Source organism: Nothobranchius furzeri, chromosome 6 (assembly GCF_043380555.1).
Source record: "Nothobranchius furzeri strain GRZ-AD chromosome 6, NfurGRZ-RIMD1, whole genome shotgun sequence".
NCBI classification, from domain to species: domain Eukaryota; kingdom Metazoa; phylum Chordata; class Actinopteri; order Cyprinodontiformes; family Nothobranchiidae; genus Nothobranchius; species Nothobranchius furzeri.
In genome coordinates, this window is record NC_091746.1 from 31005146 (window position 1) to 31017722 (window position 12577).

At 45.1% G+C, this 12577-nt stretch overlaps 1 protein-coding gene across 5 annotated transcripts in view; it reads right to left on the bottom strand.

The window, feature by feature from the left end:
- Positions 1-12577, bottom strand: part of sorcs1 (sortilin-related VPS10 domain containing receptor 1) — a 240367-nt gene that overhangs the window by 11324 nt on the left and 216466 nt on the right. For all 5 annotated transcript variants that reach the window (XR_008563892.2, XR_001574014.3, XM_054743833.2 and 2 more), the window contains exons 17-20: positions 4647-4760; positions 3049-3220; positions 2007-2193; positions 1493-1626 (exon numbers count right to left, since the gene is read on the bottom strand). Coding sequence is in view for 3 of the 5 variants with exons in the window: in XM_054743833.2 (XP_054599808.2) it covers positions 1493-1626; positions 2007-2193; positions 3049-3220; positions 4647-4760 (607 nt within the window). In the remaining 2 variants the exon portion in view is untranslated. The remainder of the gene's footprint in view (positions 1-1492; positions 1627-2006; positions 2194-3048; positions 3221-4646; positions 4761-12577) is intronic.

Sequence of the window (12577 nt, forward strand, 5' to 3'; positions counted from 1 at the left end):
TCTGGACAAGTGGGGGAGTAGAGGGAGGTGGAGTGTACAGTCGGTAAAGACGGCTCTCCCTTGCCCTGCCTCCAACATGCCTCCATCTAAATAGGATAGATTATCCAGAGTTATCTCTGTAGTTATGCTGCTATAGGCTTAGACTGCTGGAGGACACACTGACCACTTCTCACACTCTACTGCTTTATTCTACAGTCTGCTCTTTAACTGTATTATTTTCTGCTGTTTCAGCTGTTAACTTTATTTTCTCTCTGTGTTTTTCTCCCCAGAAGAAGCTACAACGATGTTCTGCTGAGCTGTGGTGGCCTCATGGAGGGGGCCATCGACTAGCACACTGCTGCTAACCACTTAAACATTCTCCCTCTCCTGATAATAACTTTATGGTTTCCTTGACGTTGGATATGCTACAACTAGTTTACCCGTTTAATTATAGATTCACTATGATAAATACAATAAAGTTTATCTCTCACCAAATAGAATATTTACTAAGAAACCACAATATAACTGTAGACACATTACTTGGTGTGTGTGTGTGTGTGTGTGTGTGTGTGTGTGTGTGTGTCTGCGTGTGTGTGTGTGTGTGTGTGTGTGTGTGTGTGTGTGTGTGTGTGTGTGTGTGTGTGTGTGTGTGTGTGTGTGTGTGTGTCTGCGTGTGTGTGTGTGTGTGTGTGTGTGTGTGTGTGTGTGTGTGTGTGTGTGTGTGTGTGTGTGTGTGTGTGTGTGTGTGTGTGTCTGCTCTGTCTTCTCCATCCCCAGTGAGTCGTGGAGGATGGCTGCTTATACTGAGCCAGGATTCTCTGGAGGTTTCTTCCTGTTAAAAGGGAGTTTTCCTCTCCACAGTCGCTACATGCTTGCTTGGTATGAGGATTGCTGTAAACTCGATGCAACCTGCTGGGTTCCTTATATAGGAAACTTTTTTCTGATTGGCTTAATGAACTGACCTGTACTGGAATGTTTACTATGTGATTTGGTGCTATATAGATAAACTTGAATTGAATAGATGTCCTCCACATTCAGTCCACACCTGAGTGGATAAGTGTGATGTCAGTGCTAGGCCGTGTTTCCTCCTGTTTCCACGTTTTGGGTGAAAAATGCTCAAACTGTGGAAAAGAGAAAGACGTGTGCCGTGTTGGTAGGGTCGTTCACCATGATGTCACAATTACATCATTTCCTGACTGACTGGACATGTTGAACTGGCTGATGAACGTTGCTGACAGGGTCACCGAGAAGATGAGGCTGACAGATCGGTGTTCGGATCACACCAAGCTAAAACGTATAAATCTGTCCAAACTGGAATCCAGTCTCCCCAGTGGGATAATCCAGTGGGCTGAGATACTTTGTGTTTATGATTCATCAGCACCTTGCATCTCTTATCAGCGCTGATTAACAAGCCCACTATTTTCTGCAGGCGGCATGAACAAATTTAGCTGAGCAAACCACCAGAGTCAGCAACCTACTTCCTAATTGTGAGTTTGAGAGCGGAGCAAAGTACCTCGGTGTTATTTCCGATCCACCAGATGTAGGTGACCGTTCCCACTTGGCTGGGCCACAGAACCGCAGTCAGGTTCACCTCCTTGTTCTTCAGCGCCACAAAAGGAGCAGAGAGATGGATGTGCTCCAGCTGACCTGCTCAGACACAAGCGTGCATCACAGAGAGCTCTGCTCGGCTCACTCAGACAGAAAACGTTAAGAAAACAAAACCCAAACATCTCAGGAAAGAGGGACTTTATTAGGTGGGTGAGCATGCCCAGAATCTGTGTGTCATGTTCATCCGCGGCCCTCCTGAGCTCGTTGTGACTCTATTTGGCTCCCAGGACTGACCTGGAGGGGGCGCTCTTACATCTGACCCGATACCCACCGCTCCAGACAAAGAGGAACCAGATTTGCTCTTCCTTACTTGTTTGTTTGGTTCGGGTCAGGGTTGTGAACATTCTACGAGGAGATGAAAAGTGGAACCAGCTCAACCTGACAGGAGGGAAAACACTCGGGACCCTCAGGAGCCTCACATGTGACGTGCAGGTAGAGCATGGTGGTCTCTGAGCCGAGGCTGTTCTCTGCCACGGCGCTCACTCGGTAGATTCCCACGGATTTGTAGATGTGTTTGATGCCGTCTTCCATGGAGCTGACATTGGAGTATGTCAGAGCGTGTCCGTCTCCAAAGTCCACGGTGATGCTCGTCCTAGCGCCGTCCCCCTGCAGACCACAAACAGCTTCAGGGGGAACCGCAAACAGTCGGAAACTAAGTCAAACATCTCGATGCATCAGTACGTTTTTCATTTGTATCTGAGATGCTGTTTTGGGATGAAGATCTTTCAATTATGTAAACAATAACGAGTGGAGCGCTACAGTATTTGGGACTGGAAGATCATGTCAGACACTTGGACTAAAGGTCAGGTTCTCATGATTAGAGGTCAGATCAAGAGCTCTGCCGCGTCCCAGAAGCGCCGCCTCCGGTGTGCCCCAGGCGGCTCCCGACCCTTGCCTCTAATAGCACCGTTCTGATGAAAAACAAACGTAGTCTCTTCACAAACAGCAGCAGATGCTGTCATTTAACCATTTGGAAAAAAAGGGGACCAAACATCGAACAAATAAAACTGATTTCTTGTTATTTGGGGATTTCAGGAAAAAAAATAGACAATTTTTTAAATTTCAGGTCATTTTTAGCGGTGCTTGTTGCCATGACGGGACGTGGTTCTGTTTCAAATGCCATCCTCATCCTCCCATAATCAGTAGTGCGTACTTGCTACTGTACTTGCCAAGGATATACTTCTGAAGTACGCAACAGCGTGCTAGCGTTGGTAATGAGAAACGGACCTTTACTCACTCTAAACCTTTACATGAGACGTTCGCTGCTCAGCATCAGAAAACAACATGAATGTGGAGGGAAATTAGAAGCTTTGCATTCCCGTCGCCATAGAAACAGTACAGAAACATTTTCCCAGATGCAGTGATGAAATCTTTGTCATTGTAGATGTTGAAGAGCTGAATGTATAACGGTGGACAAACGAACGTCAGAGTTCTGTGCCGAAGTTAGAGGAAACCGCTCACCTCCTCCAGGAAAACCAGGAAGGTGACGTTGGTGCCCACGGTGGCGGTCAGCGAAGCCTCGCTGGTCACCAGGTGGAGGCCTCTGGGAGCCTGCGCAGGACACTGTTGTCTCCTGGCTGTGTACTCGGCGATCACCCCCGCCGTGCAGTTATTGGACACCACCTTCCTGTAGCTGTGGGCGGAGCCAAAACAGAATCATCACATAAATTCAGTTTAGAAAAGTGAAACCTTCTCATGTGAGTTTTTATCTACAAAACTTTGTTATGATTAAAATCTAAAACCAATAAAAACATTAATTCCTTGTTTTAGACTATTCTAGTGGCAATGTTGCTTATAACAAGAAGGTTGCAGGTTCGAATCCCAGCTGCAGTCTTTCTGCATGGAGTCGGCGTGTTCCCCCACTGCACGCATGAGTTTCTCTGGCTTCCTCCCACAGAACCAATGGCGCGCCCAAAGGGTGGCCAGGGGTGGCCTTGGCCAGGTTCGATTAAAGAGAAAAATAAAAATCTGAATAAAAAAAAACACACAAATGTTTCTGCTGCTCACCGTTTTAAAAAAGTTTTTATCTCCATAGTTTGTGTGAACACAGAAACTGTTGAATTAAACTAAAACGTTTTAAAATTAAATTTTAAATCACATTTTAAATAACTGATGTGTATTTTTCTGAAATGTTTGTGTTTGTAAAATTTAACTTAAATATTTTCTTTTTTTTCTTTTTAATTAAAACAAATAAAGCAATTCGTCGCCACAGGCTGAACTCTCCCAGAGTTACCACAAGGACCAATTTGGTGTGCCACCCCAAAAATGTCTTTGGCCTCGTCTGGCCACCCCCATCAAACTTTTCTGGCGGCGCCCCTGCACAGAACATGCACGCTAAGCTAATTAGTGACTCTAAAGTTCCCCTGAGAGGGACCGGAGACGTGTCCAGGTGTCCCCCACCTCTCACCTGGTGACCCTGAGACTTTACTGAAAAACAAGAGGTTCAGATCATGAATTTTTTTCTGTGTTCCTGAGTATCTGACTTCCTGTTTCATGTGTTTAATAATCTCTGACGACGCGTCTACATCACTTATCTGACTAGTTGAACCTTTATTCTGATGATCCTAATGTTGGCGTCGGTTTGCTGCTCCGAATATTTCATGTGCAAAACTAAACTTGTGGGTTCTGGATGAGTTTCTGGTAACTGTTGGGCCGGGATCGCCAAACAGGTTCTTAAACTAACTTTGATGATTATTTCTAATGATAAACATGTCAGCTGATTAAAACCCTGATTAGACTTTGTTTATTTGCACCAATCAGCAAGCATTAAAGCCTGTTGTTGCTCAACATGAAATGTTAATAAATTTCATATTTTTACATCCCATTAGCATCCTGTTTAAAGGTTTCTGTGTGCAGTCCAATACCAGTAAACATGTAAATAGCTCCATCACGTTCTGCTGGCTCTTCTTTATCCAGACAGACTCGTTAATAAAGCATGTCACATGATGATTAGTTTAAAGAAATCATATTTTATTTAGCCGATTGTTGCAGAGCATAATAAACGTATTGATTCTCCCGTGGTTCTGACCCAACCTGAACGTAGTCAGAACCATGCTTACCCAGTGCTGTTGAGGAAAGTCATCCCCGTGGTGCAGCTCCTGGATACGGATGCCGGATGGAACCAGAAAGCGGGGTTGCATCTGCCGTCGGTCCGTCTCTCGTAGCCATAATCGCTGTAAGGACAGGACATGACGGTGATCCAGTGAAGGAACTGTTCAGAGACAATATGGCGCAACACCCCACACATCCTTTCAGTTTAAAGATTTATTTTTTATGATGTTAAGGTTTTCTACATCTTCAGGCAGCAACGCATCACACGACTGAACCTGAGAATGAATGGAAGGTTTTCTTTTCCATGAAAAGTCGAGTTCTGCCAGATTTTCAATAAACGCAACAACAAACCCTCCATCGTAACCCTCACAGGCCTCAGCTAGCAGGTAAAGGTTAGCGTTCATTTTCTCTCTAAAAGTTTAAACATCGCAGCTCAGCTCAGCTCGGTAAAGATTTATTTGATCAAGACTTCTGGAACTTTGAGATGAGTTGGGGATGTTTACCCATAATGCATAGGGGCACATCTGCAGAAAACCAGACCTAGCAGATCAACACTAACAGCTGTCAGCACGGTGGTGGAGGGTTGATGGTTTGGGTTGGTCTGGATACCAAAGATCTTCTAGAGTCCAACATGAGAGCAGCAGTGTGTCGATGAAAGCACCAGAGCAGGACCGCGTCAGACAGAGATGGGTCAAACACAAGATTCCTACTGATGAACAGTTCTCTTCTACCAGTTGTGCCGTTCCCAGGGATCACTGATGACCTCTTTCTTATTTATTTTCTCTTTCCTCACATTTTTCATCACAATTTTTAACTTTTACCCTTTTTATGATTTTATTTTTTTTAAATCAAGAGGTGTGTCTCCACTACGAGAACTTCAGGGCAGATTTACAGGAACCTCCCGACGTGCGTGTCTCCACCTGACCGGGCCTGTTCTTGGGCTGTTTTCAGGAACCTTCTGAGCACCAGCTCTGGAGTATGTACCTCGAGTGGCCTGGTGGAGCAGCTAAGCGGAACCTCCGGGTAACTCACCCTGATTGGTTGGAACTCAGTAGGAAATGACATCAGCAGACGTCCAAAACAACCGGCAGCAGTAAAGTTAGAAGAGTAGCTGGTGAAGCAGAATGGAAGCAAAAGAAAAAAAAAAGCATCGATTGCATTTAAAATCGAACTCCCGACACCGGAAAACTTGGTGGAATTCCCCTTCAGCTGTTGGAAAAAAACGGGGAAATCCCCCACGGACTTAATTAACGGGGCTCATCTCACAAAACTCAGAGCTGCTCACGTCCTCCGAATGGATTAGATGATATACTTCTATAAAATAAATGCTTTTAATATTATTATTGCTACTTTGGGTGCTTTTTGGGGCTGATTGGTGACATCACTCACTGCCACAGCAGTCGCGATACGACTGCAAGTTCTGAAAGGGCTGGATTTGAATGGAGACACAACAGCTGAGAGGACTGGGACATCCTATCTCCTGGTCAAGTTCCCCATCCCAGGAACTACCCTGGAGTTCTGGTAATGGAAACATGCCTACTGTTAAATCTTTTATATTTGTCGTCGTCGTCTTCCTCCGCTTATCCGGGTCCGGGTCGCGGGGGCAGCATCCCAACTAGGGAGCTCCAGACCGTCCTCTCCCCAACCACCTCCACCAGCTCCTCCGGCAGGACCCCAAGGCGTTCCCGGAGCAGATTGGAGATGTAACCTCTCCAACGTGTCCTGGGTCGCCCCGGGGGCCTCCTGCCGGCAGGACATGCCCGAAACACCTCCCCGGGGAGGCGTCCAGGAGGCATCCTGACCAGATGCCCAAACCACCTCAACTGGCTCCTTTCAATCCGGAGGAGCAGCGGTTCTACTCCGAGTCCCTCCCGAATGTCCGAGCTCCTCACCCTATCTCTAAGGCTGAGGCCGGCCACCCTACGGAGGAAACTCATTTCGGCCGCTTGTATCCGCGATCTCGTTCTTTCGGTCATTACCCAATGTTCATGACCATAGGTGAGGATTGGGACGTAGATTGACCGGTAAATCGAGAGCCTGGCTTTCTGGCTCAGCTCCCTCTTCCTCACGACAGATCGGCTCAGCGTCCGCATCACTGCAGACGCCGAACCAATCCGCCTGTCGATCTCCCGATCCCTCCTACCTTCACTCGTGAACAAGACCCCGAGATACTTAAACTCCTCCACTTGAGGTAGGACCTCTCTCCCGACCCGGAGTTGGCAAGCCACCCTTTCCCGGTCGAGAACCATGGTCTCAGATTTGGAGGTGCTGATCCTCATCCCAGCCGCTTCACACTCGGCCGCGAACCTACCCAGCAAGAGCTGAAGGTCAGAGCTGGATGAAGCTAGGAGGACCACATCATCCGCAAAAAGCAGCTCTCTGCTTTTATATTTGTATGTTTTATTATTATTATTATTATTATTATTATTATTATTATTATTATTATCTTGTTTTTGCTAAGCACCTCATGATTTTGTTCTTGAGAGGCTCTAAAAAAAGCTTGTTTCTTCCTCTTCTTCTGGTTGGACCACCAAGTCTTTCTGGGTTCTGACGTACGTTTTATTCACTAAGCAACGTCTGTATGTGTGTTTGTTCATCTGATGATTCGTATTTTATTGTCAGATCTGTTAAAGTGATAAAGAGCATGAAGGAAAATACAAAGCCTGAGAATTGTGAGCCAACCCATTTGAGAATGTATTTTTATTCATGGCTAAAAGGTTCACCAGCACATCTATTAAAATACTAATAAAAGCTGTGTAAGTCCATGTAAATGTAATTAGATTTTAGTTTTAATACCAGCAGAGGAGCTCAGAGCATCTTTGGTGCACCAGTTGTCTGTGCTGTGAACTAAAAGGCAAGAGCAGCTCTGTGTCTCCAAACTGATGGGGACAAATAGCCCCAATTAGAGCGACATACACACACATGCAGAAGTGTTGTGATTGTTAATGAAGGCGATTAGGCGCTGTGATTTACGCTGCTGATGAAGCCTATTCCAAGAGCCGCCTCACTCCAGAGACGCCTCGGATCTGGGACCAAAGGGAAAAGGAAACATTCGTGATGCTAAAAATGAATGGAAGGCTGTTATCATGTGGACGTGGAGAAAAACCTCCTCCTGGCGTCAAGAGTCGCTGCTGCAAAAGCAGCTGGGGGTGATCATCCCAACACTTTGTCCTTCATGCCCTGAACGATGGCGCGCATTAAAGTAAAATCAATAAGAAACGTCTGAGAATGACAAACATCAGCTGCTCCCCACACACACATTCTCGTCTAGCAGTCAACGTGAGAACCGTCATTGACTTCCATTCATTTTAGTGACTGGATTGTGCCTAATCCTAACCAGTCTTCTAACCCTAACCTTACCCAGGGTTGCCCAATTGGAGTTCTTTTAGTTACACCTGGCGGGGAAGACTGCGTTGGGCAGGTGGATGAAAACTGAGCTGCTTTTGCCCACATTTGGCGGGTTTTTAATATTGTGGAAATGTGCGCTCTGGCCTGAGCAGAAACAGACGGACGTCTGCTACTTTCAAACCTCTGCGGCAGCTGTTGGGGAGATCTGATTCAAAGATGCATTAGCCAGCCTCCATGGCTTCCAGTGACCGTAAATAGTTCTTCAAGTTCTCAACGTTGGTCAAGTTTATGGAAAAACCGAAGCAGTTTCTGTGTAAAGGTTAGGTGTTTTTTCTGTAACATGATCCTATTTGCACTGTGACTGTTGTTTTAACTCTAACTTATTCTAAGGCATTGAAATCTGTGGTCATTCAGCTGCTCTGTGCTGCTCAGGCAGGTCTTGTGTGTTTATCAGCATCAGGCAAGGGTTGCCAGCATCACTCGTAATAAATAATGATTTGTTTTGCAGTATGTCCAGCATATTCAGTAGATTTATTGTGCTGTTTGTTGGTCGCAAATTTATCATAACCTACCAAATATGTTGCAATTGAGTGATATAAAGCTCATATGAGTGTTTTCCATTGCCTTTGTGATTATTTTACGGGTTTACACCGGTTTCTGGCAACTTCCTGGATCGGGCTGGTTATTTTTGGATTGGGCTGGAGACTGTCAATCTCATCTGGCAACACCGACCATACCTCTAGAGTTCTGGAACATTATACCAAAGTCAGTTTGCAGCTTGTTGGTCCTCACTTTGATGCATAGACAAGTAAACAAACACACACACACACACACACACACACACACACACACACACACACACTGGTGTGGTGAAAACTGTCCTACATATTTGACCCATCCCGCAAGGAGCGGTAGGCTGCAGACATGGCTGCACTCGGGAACTATTTGGTGGTTTTGGAGTTGTTGGCAATAGAATAAATAGTTTGCGACATTTTTAGAGCTGAGTATTTGTTGCTATTTCACTGCTAGCATTGTTAGCTCAACGTTAGCCTCTGACCTTCTTTACCCGATATTAGGGTAAAACCAAAAGATGTCGTGGCTTTTAGGGGAATAAAAAACACTTCTGGGTCACTCCTGTTTACTTGTCCAACATGTCCACAACTAGCCAGCCAGAATGGAATTACTAATGCAGATGCTGCAGCATTTGCTGGCGCAGACCTGGCAACCCCACAGGCTCACACAGCCTAAACAAAGACTAGGTCCCTCTTTAAAAAGGACAGCCCCGCAGCCGGCTGAGAAAATAAGTCTGTTCTAATGTCTTCCTTCCAGCATCACAGAGATATTAGACTGTTCTGTGATTATTATTATATTATTATTGTACCTTTAAATTTAGAAATGCTGAAATGAAATACTAATCATAAATATTATTTTAAATGATGTAGTTCATGTGCGTGGCCCCTGATGCCTGTATAAGTGTGTGTTTGGTTCTCGGTTCTTGAGAATGACGCTGTCCTCCTCGAGTCCTTTTATTAATAATTTAATATTAAAATTTTCTACATCAGAAAAAAAAAACTAAAACAAAATAACTGACTGTAGAAAAGTGGGAGTCAGTGGAACTGAATTAAAGGTGAATCTGTGAGGAAATGAGGATAAAATCATGTTTCTGATTGTCTTCAAAGGAAGACGTGGGCGAGATAAAACTGTTTCTCAGGTCATCCTAAAGAACAAACAAGTGATTGTCTCCTTTCGTTCCACTGAGCAGGAATTTTTAAATCCATCCATCCATTTTCATTTGCTTACCCAGAGCTGGGTTGAGGGGGCAGCGGCCTAAGCAGAGAGGCCTAGACTTCCTTCAGTCCACCGGGGAATCCCAAGGAGTTCCCTAGCCAGCCGAGGAGCATTGTCCCTCTAGCGTGTCCTAGGTCTTCCGCTGGGTCTTCACCTGGTTGGACATGCTCAGAAAACCTCACCAGGGAGGCGTCCTAACTGGATGCCTGAGTCACCTCATCTGGCTCCTCTAGATGTAGAGGGGCAGCAGATCTAGCCCCTCCCGGATGACTGAGCTCATCCCCCTATCTCTTTTATGTATGTATGTATGTATGTATGTATGTATGTATGTATGTATGTATTATCCCCCTATCTCTAAGGGAGAGCCCAGACACCCTGCAGAGAAAACTCATTTTGTCCGCTTGAACAGAATCGGTGACGAAGAGCAGCCTTGGCGGAGTCCAACTCTCATCGGAAAAAAGTTTGATTTACTGCCGGCGAGGCGAACCAAGCTCTGACAGACATCGAATTCCTTATTTGACTGAATTCCGTACTTTTGTAAACTTTTGTAACGTCACGAAATGGACGGAGTTTAAAGATCCCACAGGTCGTATGCAGCCAGAGCAAATAACCCTGGCTGTTACATGTTCTGCTGTGTCTTCCCTTGTCAGGGGTCTGTGAGTCTGAAGAACTCAGCATTTAATCAGATGACTTCATCAGCTGAGCGCAGCTTCATCAGATAATAAAGATGAACAGTAGCGTTCCTTTCCCCAAGGTTCCTCACAAGAGAACTCTTCAGATACACTTTTTATTCTCCAAAAGAAAAGAAGATTTCATAGTTAAAGTAATCATTTTATAATTGAAAATAATCATTGAAGAAAGAAGATTTTATGATTAAAAACCATTACATATTGCCACGTATGATTAAGCAATGAAATGTTCAGGAATCTGTATTCAATGATGGTTTAGTAATGTTTACTGGATGAGGTCATCATTACAGAAGAAGTAAGAAGTAAGGCCAAGGGCGTCAGTTTGTTTTCAGAATTGCTGGGGACAATAACCATACACTTGAGTGAGGTTTAAAAATTGCTGGGGACAATAAAGTAGGCTAGCACAAGGGTCGGCAATCCGCGGCTCTGGAGCCGCATGCGGCTCTTCCATCCATCTGATGCGGCTCTCTGTGCTTGTAAAATAATGAATGGATATTTAAATAAAATGCTTTATATTTTACTGCATTAATTTTACATCTGTATGCCAATTCTAAATGTAAAGATTGTCTGCGTAAACCTGAACAGGTCCAACCCGGTCTTACTGTGAGACCGGGTTGACGCGTCACGCTTGTGCGTAATCATAGGCGCTTTCTGAGCTGAAGAGGATGTGAGATTCTGGGATTCTCCTCAGACGGCTCCTGGATGTGTCGCCACATTGGAGACAGGAACAAGCGCTATTCAGCCAAAGTTTCATCATCAGGGAACATTTTCTAAGTGACAAGTCTCTCTGAGAGACCGGGTTTGGAAAACACTCGCTTCAGTCGGAGGAACCTTCCACATGCGCTCTGGGTGGCTCTGGGGTTAATCAAGTTTAATTGTTTCTCGTTGCAACAATCTTCACAAGAAGGCAAAACAGTTAAACGGCAGGTTACAGATATTTCCATTTGACTGTTTATTTTGACAGATGAACTCAAGGATGTTGCTTGGTTTGAAAGAATTACCTCGACGCACACTGATGCGCATGGATGAGCTGACATTTTAATCGTTAACGCACATCGCGGAGGTAAAAGATTCCCATCAGAACGTCAGAGCTCTTTATACTGGACACTGTGTTCAGCGCGGCTCGGAGCGCCCACGGTGGACAGTGAGCTGAAGATCTGAGGGGTTCGCAGTGCAGAACCACGCGCATGCGATGATTTCCTCCCACTGAAACAGTCTGGAAACCCGGTCTCTCTGAGGGATGTGTCACTTGGAAAAATGTTCTTTATATGAAATTATGAAACATTGGCTGAACAGCGCTTGTTCCCGTCTCTAATATGGAGACGCATGACGCGTAGAGACATTTGATCACGCACAAAGTTTATGTGGAGCAGAAGCGGTCGGGCCACGGCAGGTGAAACGTTCCTAGCCTACATGAAGGGAAACTGTTTAATTGTAACATTAATATGTTACTGGACATGCTGGTCTGGTTGGTTAGACCAGTGTTTGAAGTGGAAAACACACACACACACACACCAATTAAAATAATGCTGATAGCGTGGACTAGAAGACAGTGATGGTTTACGTATTTAAATGATGATCAGGCTGCTGTAAAATGTAATCTCCATCCACATCCAGACAGAATTATCCTCTATTCTGTCTCTAGTTGCTCTGCTCTTGTCTGGGCTGACGTAGCTGACGGTGCGTGCGGCGCGCCTAACTAGCGGCTGATGCACATTTTACGCATTTGGAGAGGTGGGCTGGATGCTTTGCTTTTACTGGGAGATGGTCCACTTAACGCACGGGTGTAGACTACATATTAATGACAAATGAATGAAAATTAAATTGTGAGTTTTTACTTCATATTTTATAGATAAAAAGGACGGGGGAAAACATTTATGACGTCTTTTTAAACGAAATTTTCTAGCACGACCTGCCTGCTTCACTTAAGTCACTGCGTATAAAGGTCCATCCAAAATTACCGTGGGAAACGGGTAATAATGGCTCTTTGATGGGAACAGGTTGCCGACCCCTGGTATAAGATCTGAGCTGGTAAAACAAAAATCCTCATCAGCAGGCGTTTTTGAAAGTGGGGGGGGGGACACAGCTGCCAATCACAAATTTTGCCGGGGACA